The following is a 25,158-nucleotide window of genomic DNA, read 5'->3' on the forward strand; positions in this document are numbered from 1 at the left end:
CGGTGAAATTCATAAGTTTTCAACAAGGGGCCCCGCATTCTCATCTTACACTGCTCTCCACCTCCAAAATGATATAGCTGGTCCTGTCTTCTGCAGAACCTGAAGGAAGCGGAATCTCCTGGCTTACCTGTGACCTGAGCATTTCCTACAGGTAACTGGGCTCTAATGCAGCTTTGGGAAGCTAGGCCCTCACCCTGATCAATTTTCACTATATGGGAGAATTTTCTTTTTCAAATATTATTGCTTTTAATACAACAAAACAATTCACCTCATGGGGGAAAAATACAATGCAGAAGATAGCATACAGAATATTAAATGGAAGTCTTCTTCACCAGTATGTCCTCACTCAATTTCACATTACTCCCTAGAGCTAACTATTGTGAGGAGATATCTTCCATTAAGAAAAAAATAAATACACACATATACTTTGATACGCACACACTGATCGATATTAATCTGTTTTTTAAGTCCCAATTTTGTATGTCTACTGGACTAGTTGGAGAAGATCCTTTAGAATCTTCCAGTAAAGAAAACCAGCAGCTTCAAATCATGTGTATTATTCTTTGCTCATTTCAGGGTCCTCAGCTTAGAGGATATCAAACTACTATCTCTCTGATCTACAGCAGGTGACTGACCTTAGCACAAAGCAGCAAAGACCCAGAGACAAGTTCTCAAGAACCATGGAAACTGGCTGCCTTCTTCTTAGCCACCAAGGTTTGGTGAGGAATTCAAGAGATTGAGATGCAAGAAAAACGTAGATGAAGCCCCAGCTTTGCCATGTTGCTTGGAGGAAACATCCGCATTTCTGTTTCCCCACCTGCCAAATACGGCCATTTTTTGTTTTTGTTTTTGTTTTTTTGCGGTACGCGGGCCTCTCACTGTTGCGGCCTCTCCCGTTGCTGAGCACAGGCTCCGGACGCGCAGGCTCAGCGGCCATGGCTCACGGGCCCAGCCGCTCCGCGGCATGTGGGATCTTCCCGGACCGGGGCACGAACCCGTGTCCCCTGCATCGGCAGGCGGACTCTCAACCACTGCACCACCAGGGAAGCCCCCAAATACGGCAATTTTTATGAAGCTTCCAAAACCTCTTCCCAATCAAGTACTCTGGGTTTAGGGAAAGCTATTTCCATCGCATCCTCAGGGCCACACTTCGGTCCTCGTCCTCACCTGGGATTGTTGCACCTCAGAAGTCTTAAATTCCTATTTCCCATTCTCATAATCCATCTTCTCTTTCCACTTATCCCATTCACCTACTGCATCTATACCTCTTTGTTTAGTTTCTTAAAAAAAAAGAGAACTCTTTAGGGATTCATTAGTATCACTGGTTTTTCTTTCTTATCTGTAAGATCCTTCCTGTCTTCACTTCTTTCCCAACCCATCTGCCATTCACAGCCCATCACTTCAAGCTCTAGTTGGACAATGTCCTTAACTCCTTCGCCCCACTGTCCTTTCATCACAACTATCATTTGTCCAAACTAAAAACCTTGGCCTCCTTCCCAGCACCTGACATTCCCTTTCCCCAGAGGTCTTACTGATTGATTGTACCCTATAAAAAGCTGAATCCATCTACTTCTTGCAAACCCACCTGCCACTACCCCAGTCCAAGCCACCTTCTTCTCTCAGTTGGATTAACACAACAGGCTCAGTTGATCTCCTAATGCCTTCAGTCCTTCCCATTCTTATTTATTTTCTAACTATTGCAAAAGCAATCATCCTAAAATATAGCCAAACTAAAATATAAATTGAAGTCACTTCTCCCTTCAATACCTTCCATCTTCCCTCAACGCTTATTAACAGATTCTTTCCCTCCATCTTTCCACCCCTCATCTCACATCTTACATCCCAGCTTACACAAAACTTCTCCAGCTCTCCTCAAGCTGGCCACGTTCTCTCTTGCCTCTAGACCTGTGGGTGTACTGTTCTTTGGGCCTGGAACACTCTGGCTCCACTCCCTCCCCTGCTCTGCTTGAGTTGGCCAACTCCTTCAGGTGTCAAAACAGACACCACTTCCTCTGGAAAGCCCTCTTGGACTCTCCCCTACCTGAGTATTTGTGTTTCTGAAATGTGAACACACAGCTGCCTGCACTTCCCCATCACAGCATTCAAAACACACACTATCATTTCAAGATGAACTGTATGTCTCTTCCACCAGACTGTAAATTCTGAATGTGGAGACCGCACCTGTATTATTCATCACTGTATCCAACACAACACAGTGTCGGCACACTATTAGCACTCCATCGTAATGTAACTGATTTTTTATTCAGCTTTCAAAGTTATATTTTGATTCCTAATCCTGAAAGTTCATTATAGTAACATGTTCTACAAATAATAATCTATGAGTAAATTCACAGTGTTCAGATCCAGGAAGTTTGAGGTTTGAGAACTAAAATTATCTAGACCGCAGTATTTATGGTCTTGATCATTAAAGGTTATTTATTTCTTCAGTGGTTAGCATTTTCAGGGTGGTCTCTAAGCTAGTTCCCAGGCCTCAGCTCCTCCCTGAGGCTCAAAGAACTCCCAAATGGGAAAGGAATAAATCTGGCTCCCTCACTGAGCCCTCATCCACCACTTGTACTTCAATACCATCTCATCTCCCCCAGTAAAGAGCAAAAGATTTTAGGAATATCTGAAAATCTTTAACGAAAGTGTAGTAGGATATAGATTGGAAATTGAATGAGTCATGGTATTTGATAAAGATGAAAGGTAAAGTAATAGATTAAATGATAATATTAATAGGAATAATAAGAACAATAATAAAAATATTGTATTTTATAGAATACAAAACATAAAAACTAACTTAGAAAGGCAGCGAAAGATATAAGAAGAAAGGAGGGAGAGAAGGGAGGAGAGTGGGGAGGTAGGGAGAAGCAGGGGAAGGAAGGATAAAGAAGGAAGGAAGGGAACTGAAGTAGTCTCAAAAGTTTTTCTTGTTGGTAGGCAAGAAAAATAAGGAATAGGAGACCACAAAAGGCCCTACATAAAGCGTCATCCCTACCCACCTCGGCAGACAGTAAACGTTATCCAGAGCACTGCCACAGTTCACTGAAAACACTTCAGAAGAGCCTTATCAGTGAACAGCAGTCAAACTTAGGACTTGATAGCTTCACATCATTAGAGTATCTATGGAACTTGGAAGTTCCATATGGAACCTGACATGAATGAACCAGGAATCTCTGCCCTCCTCTCATTAATTCAATACACTTAAGTAATCAAGCATTTATTAATCATAAACCACGTAGCAGCCACTATGCTGGCTACTGTTATGGACGTAAATATCAATGGTCTCAGAAAGACCTGAAATATACCCAGGATGTACCCAGGATGTCTGGGCGTATAACCCATTGGAACCACAGAGAGAGAGAAAAAAAAAAAAAAAGCCTTATAACTGATACTTGGGCCCAAGAATAATCATAATAAAAATTGGTAAATTCACTTGAGTGTTTACCCACTTAGCTCTGTGCTAATTAGGCATACAGTGCGTTTTCCTGTATGACCTTTAAAATAACACAATGAGGTATACAGAATTAGTACCTCCATTCTAAAAATGAGCAATTTGATCTCATAGAGTTTAGGGAACTTGCTCAACACCAGTACTAATAATGCATCCAAGGTCTGAACCCTGGCAGTCAGCTTTCATTGGTCTCCAGGTCCCTGAATCTAAGATGCTGAAAACAAAACATGGACAATTGTTCTCCCCAGCTTTTTGGGCAGAACCCAGATGAGCAGGGGGTAACGCACGCACCACGAGGAAAAAGTGTCAGGGAACTTGAGCTCCATTCTAGAACACAGCCTAATGGCTATCATCGACCAATGTGTTAAATATGGGTGACCATCAGAAATGGCTACTGATTTTCCACCCAACCCTAAAATCAAACCATGAGTTGGGTTTTGCATTGATTGATGGTTCATTCCTGTCTACAGCAACAAGTAAAGCACCCGAACTGTAGCTACATCACCACTTGGTCAGCATATTAAAAAAGAGAATTTTTCTGAGAGACAAATAGAGGACTAGACACTAAGCAAGATAGACGTCACCATGACTTACTCCCAAATGAATGAGCATGAAGTACTGATATCAGGGAAAGACTACCAGATTACCTAAGAAACACAGCAGGAAAGCCACATCTCCCAGTCCTACTGGGTGGTACTTACCTGGGGGGAGGGGGGGTGGGGTGCTTGTTTATGGCCTCTTTTATATAAAGTGAATTCTAAAGAAAACCAAATGATACTTACTGAGATGAGCATTAAAACATGAGAGCCGCTGAAAACATTTAAATCCTGACCTCTCAGTGTTCTCTCCCTATAGTCAAAGTGAGAAATGCTCTAAGTATGTAAATAGTGCACCTGAGTAGTCTCTGCCTCTCTTTCAGTATTTTAGACAGAGGAAGCATTCCCTAATGTGATGAAATGGTATTCATTGAGGGGTGATCAGCAATAAGTTGGCAAAGGCGAGTAAAAGAAATGATAGAGCTCCTAACAACAGAGCCTGTTGAGAGGAAACTCAGAGGACGCCAAGAGGGTTTCAAGTAGAAGCATGAGTGAAAAAGCATGAGGCACCAGCTCCATCAAGAAGAGGTGAGTGTGAATTAGAGAACAAGGGCTTGCGTTCTACTACCAATTAAGTGCTTACTATTATGAGAGCTAAAACCTCTTCAAAATGAATAAATGGGTTAAATAGAATGGGGATTACCATTTAAGTAGAGCATTCTAACTTTGCTTCAGATCATGGGAATTCTACAAAATCACAAAGGAGAGAACTGGCTGAGCAAAATAGTTTCATTTAATGGGAAATTTATTTCAGAAGAGAAGCTAAGGAAAATTTCTAGGGTGAAGTAATGACATTTAGAATTAGGAGGCGTTTATGTAAAAAACAATGTCCAAGGATAAAGTTAAGTAGTAAGAATTTTCAGAAAGACCTAGAAAAAACTGAGAGAGAGACCTGAGGCATTTTAGAAAGAAGAACAAAGAAAAATGTAAGCTCTCTCTCCATAGGAAATAATTAGAATAGTAGAATTTGACCTAAATTAAAGGAAAATTTACTCATGCCTATGAGTATGAGCACAGTAACACACACACACACACACACACACACAGACACACTCCTTCCTACCTTAGAAATCCCCCCAAAGACTGAGATGAAATGTTACTTCTGTTCCTTTTCTAGCCTAATTAAAACATGAAATGTTGCCTATTGCCTGTTATCAGTTTATGCACATTATGGGTTAAATAGAAAAATTAATATTAATTGAGGAAGTCACTTCACTGCAACATTTATTCCACTAAGTCAGAGGACTAATGATTAGTAAAGCAAGGCATAGCTCCAAATTCTATACTGTCCCATATATGCTAATCTGAGGGGAAAAGCCAGTCTTAACCATAGAAAGATACCCTTACAAATTCTAAAATGTAAGCCCCATTCCAGAAATTAAATTAGACACCAAAATATTTTCTCCAAATACGAATGACTTTTAAACTGTATAAAGGATAAAAATTTATACAGTAAAAAAAACCCTTTCCAATTATAAAATTTCCTCACAAAACCTCCTTATGTTTTTAATTCTTTACTGATTTGATTTAGATTTTTTTAAAAACAAATTTAAGTGGTTGGAATCATCTTTTTCATTTAAATTTCCTAAGAAAGAGAAGCACAGTGCACATTCCCTGACCAGATTGTGTATGGCCTATTTATTTGAAATGTTCGATTCCATATGGATTTCTTCTCCTTTATTTATAACTTCCAGAAAGGATTCTAATAAGTCAGCAACTCAAGGGCAACCAATTTGAAATCTAGGCCCTGAGAGCATAATACCTCAGGTCTGCCACCTGTGATGTTTTCTAGAAGGACCAGAGAAGGCACACGAAGCTGGAAGGCCTGTGTAGAGCCTGCACCAACTTTGAGCCACAAGTGGGTGGTCCACTGAGGTCAGGGTTAAAGTTCACAGAATAATTTGGAAATTATTCTCAGCTTGGATCTCGTTTATGAGGTCTGAGAATACACCCTTTAATTAGAATACAATTTCCAAAGCAGCCACTCCCTTGACTTTCCAGAGCCCGGTTATTCTCAGAAAAGTAAAAACAGCCTCATCACACTGACAGCTAACAGTCCCCTATAAATTATGCCTTAAACATCTAACAAAGAAGGCAGCAGGCATCTGGGACAACAGAGACATTAGCGGCCAGCCCTCACTCACCACTCTCAAGAATAGATAAGAAAAAAGGCTCATTAAACAGTCACTCCCCTTCACTTCTTGCTTATGCAGCTGAACTGTCCCATGGAAGCTTGGAAAAAGAGTGGGTTGCACATTTGAAAATGTTCCCACACCCTAGCCGGCCTCATTTTTCTCATGATGCCTCCATCCAGCCAACCTCGCACTACAGTGGGAAACTAAAATCAATTCCATGAGAGCAAGCTGTCCGCCTCTTCCACGGTGCTCAGGGAGCCACACAGGACTCTGGCACAGGAGCCAGCCCAGTCCTGACTCACCACAGATGTTCCCCTCCTCCCCCATGCAGCTCTGAGCCACCGCCTTCTTTCCAGGGCCTATTGTTATTACAAAAGACTCACTGGGCCCCCAAAATGGGCTAGATGCTGAAGCATCTCCCTAACTGCAGGGTTAAGAGAGACAGATGTTAAATGACACAGAGATGGCCAGCGACTCAACGGGGAAAGCCAAAGATGGAAAGTCAGGCTAGGTTTGTAGAGTTCAGTATCTGGGAGTTGGAACAGCAGAAGCTATTAGATTATCAAACTTGCAAATGCTATCCAGGCTTAAATCGGTTTTAAAGATGACATAAAATGCTCCATCCCAGCGAATCGAGATATCAAACTTTTCTGTAGACCCAACAGAGTAGCCTTTGTCTAGAAAAGTATGACCAGGAAAATAACAAAAATGTAGTTTTTGAACTCTGTCATCAGAATTCACAGTCCAAAGTCACCCACAAATATCTGGAAATTCTTGGCAACATGTTTTGGGCCAGAGAACAATACTGTCTTTGGCCATTATCTTTCAATATCCATTCATCTGTCAGTTTTCCCAGCAGCCCTCTCAGAGGGGGCCATAAAGCTCTCTCTCTGCATTCCTTCAGTGCATTCCTTCTAGTAGGCAACTAGACAGTTGTTCCCAAATACTCCACTGCCCCGTGATACAGGCTGCATCGTCATCTCAATAAAGAATTTCATGCAGTTTACAATATTTTCTTTTTATCATTGTCCATGTAACCAGTATAGACAATAGAGAGAGGAGTTCATTTTAAATCCATTCCCTTTAACGGTATGAATTCTGCAACTAAAATGAGCTTCATCAAATAGCACAAAAAAAATTTTAACATGTTAATATGACTTGCCACATCCTTAAACAACAGTACTTATGTTTTGGGTTTTGTCCTAAGAGTTCTTACTCACGTTTTCCTAGTGTGGGCCCTGGGAAGGGAGATTAGGGAAATAAATCAATTAAATGAAACACACACACTTAAAATTCTGTGACTGTGGGAAAAAAAAATGAGCAAACAATTTTGTCTCCCAAAAGGTGAAGTTAAAATTGTCTGTAAGACCCCTTCTCGCTCTAACTCTCTGGTTGTTTGGAAAATCATAGATAAAATATGCCAGTATCTCACAAAACCTTAAGTTTCACAACAGTAGAGTCAATATTTAGATAGAAGACAACCAATATATGTTTCAGCGATAAATGTTTACTTGAAATAATGTTTATTTGATTCTTTGGAGAAAGCTATATAAATCTCGCTCCTCACAAATTTCTGAGTTTCATTTCCTTTCTATTCCCTTCCCAAATAGAAAGGTGTAAAAAACCAAAATGGTTCTAAAATTAAACTAAAACACACTCACTTTTAGAACTTTTGTTTGAAAACTTGAAGTCTCCTTCAGTACTGTTTCTATTGTTATTTTTTGTTTTCTACAAAGTTGGCTTTTTCCTTCTATCTGCTTTTTTTCTGTTTGGTTTCAGTTAAGGACAGATACTGGGCATTCTAGAGAGGAAAGGCAATATTCCAAGATTCAAAGTAAATGTAATATGTAACACGAAAAAGGGTCTGTATTATGAAGTTGTCTGAAGTGAAGAATTAAATTTAAAAAAATAAAGTAAAACAACGCTTGATTCCCAGAATAAAACTTCTCCTCTGTCTACTCTGGAAAACTGAGAAGTGACACGATAATTCTGTTACCATGAATGAGAATTTCAAAAGATGTAGTACTCCTATGCCCTTCCAGGTGTGGCATAGTAGTGTTCTTTCTACTTACACATTCACTACAGAAAATTGTTCATTATATGGCAAATTCATCTTGAATCCACCTGGGGGAATTTAGCGACCAGAACAAGTAAAACCTGACATTGACAGGCATTCTGAATAGCACTCAAAAGATACTGACATTTCAGTGTATTCCCAGAGTAAAACAAAACTAAACCAAAGCTTCTTATATATTCTACAGAGCAATTTTAAGAAGAGAAAGAGAATAAAAAGAAGCCAAGTAGTGATAAAAGTGTTAACTGTAAAAAACAGGTTGGAATCATTTGGCCAGAAGAACAAGGACCGCACGGCATTACCAAAGCACTACTCGTCGTCCTTTACCTCCGTCTTTATCTTTTTAGTTTCACAGTCTGTTTATACCTCGAACTGTCTGACTTCTACTTAGTCACTGCTCAAGAAGGTATTAAGTTTTGTTTAAGTCTCTCTGAGGATGGAGTCCAGAATGTATAGGTCAATTCTTCCTTTTTAAAGATGGGATGAAAGCTGACAGATAGTATTATTTATACCCTACTTTTAGCGCTGCATTTTAAAAGACTCATGAAAAACACTTTCAGATGAACTCTGGTGATTTACAGATTTCTAGCAGAATTATATCAGACGATTAACTGAGAGCATATTATCATAGTCAAGTCCCCAAAGCACTCCAGTTTTCTCCAAAAATACTTACTTCTGATGAGTTTGTCATCCGAACAATTTCCCCAAATGGACTGGTCTTGCATCTCTCCATGTGTGAAGCAGCTATCAGTGGCTTGAGTTATATCTCTCTCAGTATTTTCTTTATCACATTTTTCTAAATAAAAAAAAATATATAAATTATCATTAAATGTTACATATTTTTCTCTATTTTTTCATTTTATAGATTTTTTAAAAATGCTTCTAAATCTGCCATAATTTAAAGAAATGGGAGCAGTATCTCTAGTAACTGTTGCATATGTTATTGACTCAATAGCAGAGCTTTATTGAGCACCTACTATATGACTAGCAGTGAAGATTTTACTGTAAAAATTACGTTAAGATTGTTGTAAAGAAGTCGTTGAAACAGCACATGACCTGCCATAATAGAAAAATGTGGTACGGTTACATCAAGGATGGAAGTGAGTCCATACATGCAGAGGGAAGGGGTGGCAGGGAAAGCATCAAAGAAGATGAGAGATTTATATGTGGGTTTATGGGTTCTCAAGGGGGAAGCCAAGAAGTAAGGAAAAGTAATGTCTTATTAGGAACATAACTCAGGCAAAAAGCAGGCTGTAACATAAGGTACAATTAACATTATAAGAGGTCTAGAGCACTAAAAAAAAGGTTCAAAGGAAGAAAAAGAAACTCATCAGTATTGAGAGCTCAAGAAAGGTGCTATAGAATATGGTGCATGTTGGATGGTCTTTAAGATCAGCAGGAATTCTCAAAGTAGAGATGGGAGAAAGGCCATTCCAGGTGGAAAAACAGCACGGGTGAACTCAAAAAGCAGACACCTGGGCAAAAGTTCCAACTTTCTGCACTGTGAAGTACTTAAAGAGGGATATTAGGAAATAAGATGGTAAAAGTTTGAAGAGGGACATGCTATGGATAACTGAATACCAAGGTGAAAAATCTGGACCTTATTTCAAAGTGAAATAAATAAGTGATAGTAGCCACTGAATCTTTATGAATTGTCTAATCAAAGCCACACATAAGAAAGATTAATGAACTTGTACACACCAGTGGTTCTCTATCCTGACTGTACTTTAACTCACTCAGGGGACTTTTTAAAAAAGATTCCTGGGCCCCATGACCTAAAATTCTAATTTAATTTGGGGGAAGGGGGCTTAGGTGATTCTACTATACTTACATCCTTGAGATCCTTGAGATTCTACTATACTTGATTCTACTCTACTTGATCCTTGAGATTCTACTATACTACTATAGAGATCCTTGAGATTCTACTGTACTTACATCCTTACATCCATCCTTAGATGGATGCATCTAAGAGGGAGGGCAGAGTAAGGGAAACTAAAAGGGAAACTTAGCACAGTCCAGGTAGAAGTTGATGAGGGTTTCGACAACTGGATAAAAAATGGGAAAGGAGGTAATTGGGAGAAAATAACTAGAGGATTCACAGATTATCAGAGAAGATGGGATTGGAGCTGACTGAGTTCTCTTAGTCTGGAGTTGACTGGAAAAACCTAGAGACCGGGAGAACAATTTTTAAAATATATATTTGTACATGGTAGATGTCTGGGCATCGTACTATGCAGTGGGGATACAATCAGTTACGTGACACAGCCCAGGCCTTCATGGAGTTTACAGTCTAGTGGATGAGTTTAGTGTTGAACATTTGAATCTGCAAGACACAAATAACATATAGCGAGAAACAGTCATCTTCCTAAATCTGATTGCTGAAGCCATTCAAATGAATACACTCACCAAAGGAGTGAGTATATTAAAAGAAGACTATCAAGGGGGGTCTGTACAATTAGAAAGGAGTCAGAGAAGGAAGAAAAACTAGATAATGTCAAGCCATGGAAGCAAGGAAAGGAAAGAGATTCAAACAGAAGTTGTTAGTCAACTGTAGTAACGTTTCCAGTGGAAGGAAAAATTTCTGCATATGCAGAAATTTCTCATGTACCATGGGGATTTCACAATTGAAAAGTTCTGCAATAAAACACATTTCAACACATGAAAATGCACGGACACTCAGGAATAAGTCCAGAGGCTAAGATTTCTGAAAAAAAGAGGGTCTTCAATGCTAAGTATTTTTAGAAAGCAAAACCATATTCAGATAGCAGTAAAATATAAATTAGAAGCATGCTAAACCAATATGTTCTAGATTTATGTAACATTTACTCAGCATTATCCTAGAGAAAATGTAATCTTCCTGAGATGTGTTACTTTCAATTAAAATCTTGACTTTTTTAAACAACTCTAGAAATCTTTCCACTGCTACAGTCAACCCAAGGCCTTTCTGAGATGATCAACAGAAAAGATTTTTCTACCAACTCACTAGTACACAGGAACTCTCTCACCGCAGTCCTACATACTTGCTGCTACTGTCATGTAGCTGACTGCCGCCAGGTGTCATGCTAGTAGGCTTGATTCAATTAGTCACTCTAATTGTAGCTGAATGAAATTAATTATATAATTTTGAGCTGTTCAAGTTTAATTCCATTAAAATTAATTCATGAAACCAGGGCATTATGAAGCATTGCTGACTAAAAGAAAATAGGTATGAAGAAAGCCTCTAGACACACTTGACTCACATTTGAATCGTGTCCAATATTCAAGTGCTAAAACACAGACCCTCTCAACTCTCCATTGACTAAATGAAAATGCCATGTGATCTGTACACACATAACTTAGTAGTGACCCAGTACTAAGAGGAAAATAAAGTTCTTCCTGTTCTGAATACTTATTAAGAGACAGTTATCACATTTTTTTGAAGTTTCCTTATCTGTGAAATTCTAGAATTAGATGATCCCAGGAGTCCTCAAGTTGAAAAAGAAAAGAAAACTTATCATCCTCTGTCTCATTATATTCAAGAAATTATAAATATGTAACAACTACAAAATCACAATCATCAGTCTATCCAACTTTGCCTCCTTTGAAAACTAAATGTCTTGGCTCAAAAGTTAGTCTCACCAATCACAAGAAATTGAAACTGTGATTAAAAATCTTCCAACAAACAAAAGTCCAAGACCAGATGGCTTCACAGGTGAATTCTATCAAACATTTAGAGAAGAGCTAACACCCATCCTTCTCAACCTCTTCCAAAAAACTGCAGAGGAAGGAACACTCCCAAACTCATTCTACGAGGCCACCATCACCCTGATACCAAAACCAGACAAAGATACTACAAAAAAAGTAAAGTACAGACCAATATCACTGATGAATATAGATGCAAAAATCCTCAACAAAATAATAGCAAACAGAATCCAACAACACATTAAAAGGATCATACACCATGATCAAGTGGAATTTATCCCAGGGATGCAAGGATTCTTCAATATATGCAAATCAATCAATGTGATACACCATATTAACAAATTGAAGACGAAAAACCATATGACCATCTCAATAGATGCAGAAAAAGCTTTTGACAATATTCAACACCCATTGATGATAAAAACTCTCCAGAAAGTGGGCATAGAGGGAAACTACCTCAACATAATAATGGCCAAATATGACAAACCCACAGGCAACATCATTCTCAATGGTGAAAAACTGAAACCATTTCCTTTAAGATCAGGAAAAAGACAAGGATGTCCACTCTCACCACTATTATTCAACATAGTTTTGGAAGTCCTAGCCATGGCAGTCAGAGAAGAAAAAGAAATAAAAGGAATCCAAATCAGAAAAGAAGTAGTAAAATTGTCACTGCTTGCAGATGACATGATACTATACATAGAGAATCCTAAAGATGCCACCAGAAAACTACTAGAGCTAATCAATGAATTTGCTAAAGTTGCAGGATACAAAATTAATGCACAGAAATCTCTTGCATTCCTATACACTAATGATGAAAAATCTGAAAGAGAAACTAAGGAAACACTCCCATTTACCACTGCAACAAAAAGAATAAAACACCTAGGAATAAACCTACCTACGGAGACAAAGACCTGTATGCAGAAAACTATAAGACACTGATGAAAGAAATTAAAGATGATACCAACAGATGGAGAGATATACCATGTTCTTGGATTGGAAGAGTCAATATTGTGAAAATGCCTATACTACCCAAAGGAATCTACAGGTTCAATGCAATCCCTATCAAGTTACCAATGGCATTTTTCACAGAACTAGAAAAAAAAATCTTAAAATTTGTAAGGAGACACAAAAGACCCTGAATAACCAAAGCAGTCTTGAGGGGAAAAAACGGAGCTGGAAGAATCAGACTCCCTGACTTCAGACTATACTACAAAGCTAATCAAGACAATATGGTACCGGCACAAAAACAGAAATATAGATCAATGGAACAGGATAGAAAGCCCAGAGATAAACCCACGCACCTATGGTCAACTAATCTATGACAACAGAGGCAAGGATACACAAAGGAGAAAAGACAGTCTCTTTAATAAGTGGTGCTGGGAAACCTGGACAGCTATATGTAAAAGAATGAAATTAGGGCTTCCCTGGTGGCGCAGTGGTTGAGAATCCGCCTGCCAATGCAGGGGACACGGGTTCGAGCCCTTGTCCGGGAAGATCCCACATGCCACGGAGCAACTAAGCCCGTGCACCACAACTTCTGAGCCTGCGCTCTAGAGCCCGTGAGCCACAACTACTGAAGCCCACGCGCCTAGAGCCCATGCTCCGCAGCAAGAGAAGCCACCGCAATGAGAAGCCCTGGCTCAGCAACGAAGAGTAGCCCCCCGCTCGCTGCAACTAGAGAAAGCCCGCATGCAGCAACAAAGACCCAACTCAGCCAAAAATAAATAAAATAAATCTTTAAAAAAAAAAAAAAAGAATGAAATTAGAACACTCTCTGACACCATAAATAAAAATAAACTCAAAATGGATTAAAGACCTAAATGTAAGACTGGACACAATAAAACTCTTAGAGGAAAACATAGGAAGGACACTCTTTGACATAAATCACAGCAAGATCTTTTTTGATCCACCTATTAGAGTAATGGAAATAAAAACAAAAATAAACAAATGGGCCCTAATAAAGCTTAAAAGCTTTTGCAAAGCAAAGGAAACTACAAACAAGACAAAAAGACAACCCTCAGAATGGGAGAAAATATTTGCAAACGAATCAACGGACAAAGGATTAATCTCCAAAATATATAAACAGCTCATGCAGCTCAATATTAAAGAAAGAAACAACCCAATCCAAAAATGGGCAGAAGACCTAAATAGGCATTTCTCCAAAGAAGACATACAGATGGTGAAGAGTCACATGAAAAGCTACTCAACATCCCTAACTATTAGAGAAATGCAAATCAAAACTACAATGAGGTATCACCTCACACCAGTTAGAATGGGCATCATCAGAAAATCTACAAACAACAAATGCTGGAGAGGGTGTGGAGAAAAGGGAACCCTCTTGCACTGTTGGTGGGAATGTAAATTGATACAGCCACTATGGAGAACAATATGGAGGTTCCTTAAAAAAACTAAAAAATAGAATTACCATATGATCCAGCAATCCCACTACTGGGCATATACCCAGAGAAAACCATAATTCAAAAAGACACATGCACCCCAATGTTCATTGCAGCACTATTTACAATAGTCAGGTCATGGAAGCAACCTAAATGCCCATCGACAGATGAATGCATAAAGAAGATGTGGTACATATATACAATGGAATATTACTCAGCCATAAAAAGGAATGAAATTGGGTCATCTGTAGAGACGTGGATGGATCTAGAGACTGTCATACAGAGTGAAGTAAGTCAGAAAGAGAAAAACACATGTCGTATATTAACACATATATGTGGAACCTAGAAAAATGGTACAGATGAACCAGTTTACAGGGCAGAAATAGCAACACAGATGCAGAGAACAAACGTATGGACATCACGGGGGGAAAGTGGTGGTGGGATGAATTGGGAGACTGGGATTGACATATATACACTAAATGTATAAAATGGATAACTAATAAGAACCTGCTGTACAAAAAAATAAATAAAATTAAAAAAAAAAAAAAAGTTGGTCTCAGGCTTTTGCTATAATCCACAGAACCCAGCCCAAAGCAAGGCTCAGAAAAAACTCCAAGTTTAAATTGGCTTGCTAATTCGCCACTTTTATAAGTGGTCACTTCTGTGACCACTTGACTGTTCTGTGATTTCCCAACATATCTATTTTTATTTTATTAACATCTCTTTAATATTTAATGGGATACCAATATGGAAGCCTTATAAATGGTGTGCAGTTATATCTAATATTGAATAAATGCAATGAGAGTGAGATTTAATTGATAGATAACTGTAAAATGGGCCCCATGATGTCCAGCCACAGAACCAATCTAACTACAACCTTCAATAGGTTTGGGTTAGCCACTACTCATTAAGATGACAAAATAGCAGTTTCTAATAACAGATTTCTGTTATCAGTGTAGACTGTCTATCACTTCTGAATTGCAGCAGCAGAAGTCATAGTCCTTATTTAGTTAATTCCTTTCTGGCTTTATGAAGGTTTGTAGTTGCAATTCAGCTGCTATGTGGGCCCAAAAGACATATCCCAAAAGCAATCAAGTAATTTCAATGATGCAAAAAATCAACCTGTATCTTTCTACTAGGTTTCTATATACACATCCATTCTTCCCCAACTATATATATACAAGCACTCCTTCCCAACTTAGCAACTTTCTCTTAACAGGGGACCTTATCTCAATGATGCTGTTCTTCCACGCCAATGGTTCTCTACCACAGAGCACTTTAAACATAAAGATACACAAGTCCCAACCTCAGGGGTCCCAATTCAGGTGGTATGCAGGGAGGGGGGTGTCATCATCATATATGGCCAGGTTTGAGGGGCACTGTGCTAGGTAAGCTCTTCTGTACTATACAACTTACAGAAAACTTAGAAGAACCCATCGAACACTGAGACACAGACCTTGCTTCTCATCCCCTTTGTCACAGTATTCCAAGTTATCAGAAAGTACGATTTTATCTAATCAGTAATTAATACAGAGGTATTTAGTTCTGTCTCTGTGTCAGGACAACTCTGAGAATACAAAACCTGAATTACATATAACATTAAACAGTCCCACTAATAGATAAACATATAAGAAATATGTTTTCAATATTAATACAAAAATTGCAGACAGCTTAAAAATAGCACTAGAGCAAAGGATAGTCATATACCACTGGCATCTGCTACCAAAAGGCTAGCTTCCCAGCATTCTCTTGTGCCTCCACTGAATAGGGACAATGCAGAAGAATCTTTGGATGAGGGGAAAAAAGCTTGGTCCCTGACAACGAATCCTCTAGCTGGGGAGACCAAACATACACACAAAACAATCAAGCAACTACAAAACAGAAGGGAATGAAAACTGCCCTGGGTCATAATTCTGGCTCAAAAACTGACCAGCTTTGTAACTGGGGCTGGGTCTCATTCTCTTTATCCAGAAATGAAGGCACTGAGCTGGATGGTTGCAGAGAACTGTTTTGGCTCTAAAAATCTGTAAATCTGAGTCTGCGCAAGTCTAAACAACAGAGCCAAAACTTCATATACACACTGTAGGGTGTTTAGAATGAAGTGGAGAAAAACCTAGAAAACCCTCTGTAACGCACTGGATTTGAGTTAATTTTCAAAGAAAATGATGAGCATGAATTATGCCAAAGAGTCAAAGGAAAAAAGTAATAGTTCTAAAGGATCAATTTAACTATAATATGTCCTACTCAGAAATGACTGTCTATCTTACAGGATCAATACTCTTTATTTTTTTCTATTTTTCTAAAGAAGGGCATGGTGGTGAGAAGCAATCTGTCTCCAATCTTGATTTTTCTTGCTAAAGGATAATGAGACAGATTCAGGTAAACAGAATTTCCATTTGATTTAAAATTGTATAATATTTTACCTAGTTGGCGTTATCTAAATTTAAAACTTTGAGAGTTTTACTTATCTCAGGCAGTTGGGGAATAAAATAAGTGAATGGTGATTAAAAAGAGAGAAAAATCTAAATGTATTAAAAATAAGTCAATTGGATAATAATACATGTAAAATATATGTGCCATATATAACAGCCACTCAGCTGGTATGTAGTTATTAAATAAGAAAAAAAGAAAAGAAAAAATGCTTCCTTTTGTTGAAAGAATTAATGAATTGTTATAATTACAGTATTAGCAATTTTCAAAGGACTTTAATATATAATATTTATTTGATCTTCAGAACCCATCAACCATACAATAAAGAAAACGTTAGCTCAATTTTACTGATGAGACTACAGAGTAAGTCTCAGAAACAGATATTCAATTGGAAATAGAATGATGAAATGCCGAGTTGGAAAGGATCTTGCAGCTCAGCTAATTTCATATCCCTCCCAGGATAGAAAGCCCCCTGCAATACTCAGCCTTTCTCCAAAATTCCAAGGAATGATATCCCATAAAGGAATATATTCTATTCTTCATCAGTTTGATTCACTAGTAAGTTGTTCTTCATTTTGAGCATAAATACACCGACAGGTGATCTTTAACTAGTTCTAGTTCTGCTCACTGTAGGTAGAAATAATAAACTTAAACTTACTTCTATAAGACAATCATTCAAACTATTGACGAGGGATTTTTTCCAACAGTAGTCAAGCACATTTATTATCTCAATAGTTAAATGGTTTTAACAAATAAGAGTAACAGAAGAATTTAGTAATGTCGTATGAGGATGAAATGAGCTTGTCAAAGTTACAAATGAACTTTTAAAACATGTACAGTACTGTTCATGCCATGGTTTTCCAAGAAATAGAGAAAATATTGTCACCTATAAGTCCAGATATTTGAATCTTTCCTGATAAATAAAGACTCTCGTTAGGTTCTCTGGGACAGAAATACTATCCTTAAACTGTACTTCTTACTGGAGAAATGGTTAAGAGCACAGGATCTGAAATCAGAGTGCCTGGGTCCACCACTAACTATGTGAATCCTGAGCAAATTATGTAACCTTTGTCAGATTCTTAATCTTTAAAATGGGAATAACACCAGTACCTACATCAGAAGGTGGATGCGGAAATAAACGGAACCATGCCTGGAAAGCAGAGTGTCTGGTATACAACAAGGGCTCATTCACACTTGCTATTAGTATTACATTAAGCACCCTTACAATAAGCACCTTTTTAAAACCTTAGGGATACTGCTGAGGACAGTATCTATCTATTCAGTAATCCCTATGTAAGAAACTGTGCTAGAAATCTGTGTCCAGACTGAATATAAGGAAAACTATTCCTTCCTCTGAGAAGCTATATGTTATTTTTTTTTCCTTATGGACAATGAAAATCATATGAGGGACAAATGTTCTCTTTTTGCCTCAAATTTGCAGACAAAATTGAGTAACCGGGTTGGACCCTACAGTTATACCTGTACATTTCTATTTTCCCTCAGGTTTGGATCTCCTGGGCTACCGTACTTCCTATTATTCCGTTTGAATCTCTTTTTTAAAAATGTACTCTTATGGGCTTCCCTGGTGGCGCAGTGGTTGAGAGTCCGCCTACAGATGCAGGGGACGCAGGTTCGTGCCCCGGTCCGGGAGGATCCCGCATGCCGCGGAGCGGCTGGGCCCGTGGGCCATGGCCGCTGAGCCTGCGCGTCCGGAGCCTGTGCTCCGCAGCGGGAGAGGCCACAGCAGTGAGAGGCCCGCGTACCGCAAAAAAAAAAAAAAAAAAGGTACTCTTATAAGTTACCTCAAATGTTCTTTTGAACTAGGCAGAGGTAGGTGTAAATGCACGAGCCAATCATCAAGTACTTCGGTCTACTTGTTATCCGTACTTTATATGCTTACTTTGCGAAGAACTAATATAAATGCTGGTCCTTGGCAGATATCCTTATAAAACCTCATAAAACTTAATCAGTACATAATTCACTTAGTTCTTATAGAAAGGAGCATTAGCAGCTTTCTTCATGCTTAAAATTTGGGACTGTTGCATGTTAGATCTACTTCAATTAAATATTTGATTTTAATCTATGATAAATCATTTATAATCTACATAATATGTATATTCTTACTGCTATGCAATCTATAGTCATACCTCCTTTATCTGTAAACGTTAAACCATTTCATTTTTACTCTTCCATTCAAATACCAGCATTATTTCAGATCATCTATGTGTATTCCAGATTATGAAATCTCAAGGAATCTGAGACTAAAATGTCTGGGAAAAGTAAAAAAAAAAAAAAAATCTCGGTCTCTATTTCCCAGAGGCTAAGAACAATGTGGAAATCTACAAATGTTTCCCAAATGTAACCTTTAAAAACCAAAGATAAGGCAGCTTTCAGGAAGACCTGAGGCTCTGGAATTCTACTTCTTCAAAAAAAAAAAAAAAAGCTTAATGACCTTTAAGAAACACTGCAAAGCCTACCTGCTTAGCCTAATGTTCTAACACAGATTAAAATCTCATTGTCCAAATCAACATTTTAAGATAACCAAAGCATTTTTAACAGATGAATGAGCATATGCAGAAAATTTTGTAATTTTATAAGTTATTGTATAATCAGATATACTATGTTGAATGAATTAAATGCTTAAATCAATTTAATCAACTAATCGTTATTACCATTACTTTGAAAAATAATAAGATTCTGAGCAAAATCTAAATTCACTCCTTCAAAGGGCTTCTTATGCATTTAGCAGCTTATGGTGTGTTTCGATTCAAAAGAATGAGAAAAATGACATTGACTCAACTAGTTTACAGGTTGGGGGTGGGTAGAGAACAGCAGGTTTTATACACAGCAAAGGGGAAAACAATTACCAAAAAATTACATGAATATGCAATTGAATACAGACACACAAATGAATAGGTGCAAAATGCAGCAGTATTGCAAATAATCTCAATAATCTGGGCTCTAAATAAATGGGGGGAGAAAGAAGTAGACACTTTCCATTATAAAAAAAAGTAGTGGGGAGGTTAGATAAAGGCAGGGTGGTGCAGGGGACCAGGACACATTATCTCAGTCATCTTAATCTCCTGCAACTCTTACATCTAAATCTAAAGTTCCTCATCCTAAAAATGTATTTTCAGGATAAGTGAACCCTGACTCCTGCCTCCTCAGATACAAGTTCAATTGTGCTCTTTCTACCAGCAAATATACTCATATTAAAGCCAAACTCTCATAGGCTCATGGAATTTGGAGTGACATGGGCTCATGAAGCTCTCTTAGCCCAACCTGAAAACATGAACTCAGTTAAAAACAATCAACATTCAGCATTGCCAGGAATAAGCCGAGGAGAGTAGGCATGAATACTTCCAGGGATAGGCAAACAGCCTCAGGAGACAGCCTACTTCAACTTAGGATGCCTTAATTATTCAAAGACTTGTCCACAATTGTCTAAAATCTACTTACAGTTTTCACTGATTCATCATATTTTGCTCTTTGCAATCAAAACCTAATCTTCCCTCTTCCATATTCTATCCAATTTTATAAGCACGATAGTCTTCTTACTCTTATCTAAAAAGCTATCATGAAAGAATTTGCCTTACTGACTGTTGAAATCCAGAGATACCATATCTATAGCAGTTCCCCTACTCAGCAGTCAATTAACCCTGCTACAATATAAAAAGGAATTGAGGATATTACCTTCTTCCCCTTTTTTAAAACAAGGGTACACACCCATCTTTAGTTTTTTTTAGCATCATCATTATTCTAAGTGCCACAATTTTCAAAACTTTTCTGTTACCTCTCAGTTAAACTGAGTGATTTTATCAAGAACACTTTCTGCCCCAATCTCTCTGGTTAAGGAATAAACCCTTATTTGGCACTGTTACAAGAAGGAAGGCCAATGGAAGTCAAAAGTGAACCAAAGGAAGTTGTTTAATTTGTCAAGGCGTTTGAAAGCTATGATTTGAGCCTGATCTTGAAATAAATGAGAGAGGATGGAGAAGAGCATTTCAAATAGTGGTGAAGCCACAAATAATAAGAGAATTTGCAGTATATTGAAATTGATTTCTTGGACTTCAGAATGACGGATATGAAGTAGAAGTCAGGGGATGCTTCCTCTCTGGTGATTCTCCTACAGGACAAAACCTGGAGCCTCTCATTTAATCCACCAACACAGCCTCTGACCTTCTGGACCATCTCTTTGGGACACTGCCTACTTTAAATTCTCCTTTAAGACCACCAACCCATTTTGGCTTTACAACCTCTGCAATCTCATTAACTATCGCAGTTCCAGTCACCTCCAGGAGGATAACTTGTAGATCCATTACCTTCACCCTGATTCCTGCCCTGACCTGTAGATTTGGAGTTTCAACTCTACACGACTATATCTTTAGCAATTAACTTAATATTTCCCAAAATTCATCACCACTTCTCTTCAGTCCCCGCCTATTTCTCCAACTGTAGTCTGTATATTGGTCGATGGTATCCACGGAATCACTTTTAGCTCTCTATTTTCCCCTTATTTCCCCGGCCCCAACAATCAGTTACCAGACCCTGCTACTTACAGCACCCCAATTTCTCTTAAATCTATACTTTCTCGCCCATACCCACTACCAGGGCCTCCCACCTTTTTCTGCTCCAACTGGAAATATTTTTCTAACACAAAGATTGAACGTGCTACTCCTTGGCTCAGTAAGAATTAAATTCATTTTGCATATGGAGGAAAAATTGTTATTTTAACATTGTACATATTTTAAGTTTGTAAACTCCTACACCTTTCCCATGCTCCATAATTTCACCTTGTATCTCAGTAAGAAATAAAGAGTAAAACCCCTCAGAAGATTTTCCTAAAATCCTGCATGTTGCTTGGATGATGTGATGGAAAAAATAAGAACAGGACAGGTCTATATTCATAGAGACCCAGAAGATTAAAGACTGATCCCCTATGAAAAAGAGTAGGAGAACCATTTCTTGGAGTACAGAAAGTGAGGAGAGGAAGCTTGTTCCCCTGCACTCTGCCACCTGCCTTCAGAGGGCCTGTCACCTGCTCAACCACAAGGTGCCTTATTTTTGGTGCTCAACACTGCATAATCCAAACCAAGAAGACCTACAAACTGTGCCTTCTTCAGCTGGGGTCACTCACAGCCCAACCCAGACAGAACTGACTCGTTATTCTGAGATTCGCTCTCAACCTCCAGAAGCCAGAACTGTGCCAGTAAGCTGGCAACTGCCCATAAACTCAACTGTCACATGGTACTTGTCGTAATCTTGAATTGATATTTAGACAAGGGATTACAATTTAATTTGACACACATGTAAACATCATCCTCTCACCTAGTTTACAAATTCCTTCTGGGCAGAACTATGTGTTATACATTTTCAACCATCACGGGATTTTCTACATAGTAGGAGCACAAGAAATATTTGTTGACAGGGTTTCCTGTTCAAATATGTCGATATATTTGATAAAATATATGTGCTAGCATGAAAATGTATTTCAGACTTTATTCCTGAAACTACTTAAAAATCGGGCATAGGGCTTCCCTGGTGGCGCAGTGGTTGAGAGCCTGCCTGCCGATGCAGGGGACACGGGTTCATGCTCCGGTCCGGGAAGATCCCACATGCCGCGGAGCGGCTGGGCCCGTGAGCCATGGCCGCTGAGCCTGCGCGTCCGGAGCCTGTGCTCCGCAACGGGAGAGGCCACAACAGTGAGAGGCCCGCGTACTCCCCCCCGCCCCGCAAAAAAAAATCGGGCATAAAAGCACATGCATATGAATCATCTTACTTCAGATCATGTGGGTGTGAATCTGAAAAGAGAAGTGGACTGCAAGTCGAAACCACAAACGAAATTAATGTTAAAATAACTCTCCATAGTTCCTACTTAGTGAACTCGAAGCGACCAGAACCTGTAAAATACAACTCAGTTTCAAAACCTTACAGTAAAAGAGCTCACCTCCTTCAGGATGTGTATGCTAATGTCAAAAGAAAATATGAAAAGTTTAAGTAACTTCAGTAAAGTGTTAATGGCAAGAGGGAGAGGAGGGGGAAAAAGAGAGAGACGCAGAGCATAAAAGGTAAAGACAGAGAGAGAAAATCATCTAAAACCCAGGACTGATTAAGATAGCAGGGAGGGCTGCAGCATCTTTTATCTGCTCCAGTGAATCACCAAAGTTCAACTATCCAAACATCCAGACTCTAGCCAGTGCAGAATCAATCCCCCCTTAATAAAAACTGAGTAAAGATTTTTTGGAATAGAAACATAAAAATCACATCCCATGCCTTTATACAGTAGAATAATTACATTGACTCAGAAAAACAATTTGGTTGAATTGTTTCCCTCCTCTGTTTGTTGTTGTTCTAACTAATTTTCCATTTGCAAATGGCCTAACTTTAGACTGTGACAATTTATGTGTTTCCTTTTCCCCCAAATCTTTTATTATAAAAATATAATGCTAGTAAAATAATTGCACACTTTTATTAGAACTTTCCATGAAATCACCTCACCAAGATCCAGGAAATGAGGTTCAAAGAAACAGGAAAGGCTCTTACACACCCAAAAATTCCACAGCTCCCCCAGTAGCCCTGTAAAGATCACTCAGTTATGTATATTAAATCCTTGTATGTGAACTGACCAAACAAGGCCAACAGGCATGATTCTTGCTGGCCAGAAATCATAGCCTTCTAACTGCACTGCTGGTCTCTCCAGCTCCCCATACAGCCTGGAACACGAGATCAGTTGGTACAAAGACACTCTTCCCACACATGCTTAATCCTCCTCCCTTGCCCCAGCCCCTCCACTGCTTCCATTCTGCCAACTTCCAACCCTGTGCTAATACAAAAACTCCATTCTATCTGCTTCTATTCCCAAGGTCCCGAACGCTTCTTGCTGAGAAAGGCAATCAACCATGCTGACCGTGTCCACTAAAAATTCATGCTGTTCATTCTTTGTTAAGCCCTCAGTGTTACTGAGCAGTGCTTTTGTTTGCCCCGGATTGACTCCCTCTTGAATTCTTCATTCTTCCCAATCTTTTCTACACATCTCAAATTTCTTGACTCATCCTAACACGCCCCCTTGCTCTCAGCAAATGTTACATCTATTTTGCTGAGAACATCTAGGCCTTCAATAATCTCTTTCTCACATGAAATTTTCTCTAGATGATCACTCAGCCTTTTCTCCCACCCCCATCTCAAAGGGGAACATTCCCCACTTTCCTAAGACTGATCGCATCATCCCCTTCCTTCCTACAATTTTACTCTTTCAATTACAAACACCCACTGCAGCACGGTCCACCCCCATGCTCTTTCATCTTTTCTCTCTCTATCCCCTGGCTTTCTTTCCATTAGTGTGTGGTGGACATGCTCAAAATCCTCCCATCCAAAAGGAGCCTTCTATACCCCCTGCTTCTCCCTTAACAAACCAGAACTCTCTCATCTTCCATGACCTCTAACACCTAACACTTCTGTGACCAATCCTTACGGACTCTGTATTCTTTTCCTTCTCCTCCCAAAAGGGCAGCCATTCTCCCAAGTCTGTCTTCAGTCCTCTCTCTCTCACTCTTGTGCCCATCCATCAGCTACTTGGTGGTGAACTCGTAGTCTGTGCGCCTGACCCTCACCACTCTCCTAGTAACAAATTCTCTTTTTCAGTGGCCTACTGGCTATCCTGGCTTAAGGATAAGTTCCATGGAACCAACATGATCAAAAGAAGACTCAACGGCTCCTCCCATGTTTCCACTCAGGCTAAAAAGCAAACCTGTGGATTACCTTACATTTCTACCTTTCCACCTTCTCCCATATTAAATATTTTGCCCAACCACATCAATTTCATTGAACAAAATTTAGACACTGTGCCTGGCTTTAGGAGATTCAAAAATGAATAAGTAAAAATCAATGCCCTGAACAATTTCTCACAGCAAGATAGAGCTCTATCCTACTTTTGCTATCATTCTTAAATCCATATTCTCAATTCTACTCCCACTGGTACTGCCCTAGGTCCTTTTATCTTTTGCCAGGCTATTATAATAGCCTCCTGGAAAATCACTGCCTTCACTCTTGCCTCTCCCTCCAAAATCATCCTTTGAACTGTCACCAGATTTATTTTCCTAAAAACACCAATTTGGTCCTATCCTTACCCTATCAAGAACTTTCAATGGCTCTATTGCCTACAGAAAGGACATACAAATTCCTCAGCAGGAAAATCAGGGCCCTCCTCACAATTACTTTAGCTTATCTTTACAACTTTACCTTTTTCTCAGCTCCTTTAACGCAGCTCACACAACGGTCTTAGTGAAGTCCTCCACACTCTGTAACAGTCCCTTCCGAGTCTTGCTTTCCACATCCATGTCCACAGAGGAGAGTTTGACTATGCTTCTTAGTCCAACTCAAATCAAAAGTT

General features: G+C 38.9%; 1 protein-coding gene across 3 annotated transcripts in view; it reads right to left on the reverse strand.

Moving 5' to 3' along the window:
• MDFIC (MyoD family inhibitor domain containing) overlaps positions 1–25,158 on the reverse strand; it is a 99,325-nt gene that overhangs the window by 67,536 nt on the left and 6,631 nt on the right. For all 3 annotated transcript variants that reach the window (XM_030857603.2, XM_030857602.2, XM_060304999.2), the window contains exon 3: positions 8,933–9,055. In XM_030857603.2, the coding sequence (XP_030713463.1) occupies positions 8,933–9,055 (123 nt within the window). The remainder of the gene's footprint in view (positions 1–8,932; positions 9,056–25,158) is intronic.

The sequence above is a fragment of the Globicephala melas genome, chromosome 9 (genome assembly GCF_963455315.2).
Source record: "Globicephala melas chromosome 9, mGloMel1.2, whole genome shotgun sequence".
NCBI lineage: Eukaryota > Metazoa > Chordata > Mammalia > Artiodactyla > Delphinidae > Globicephala > Globicephala melas.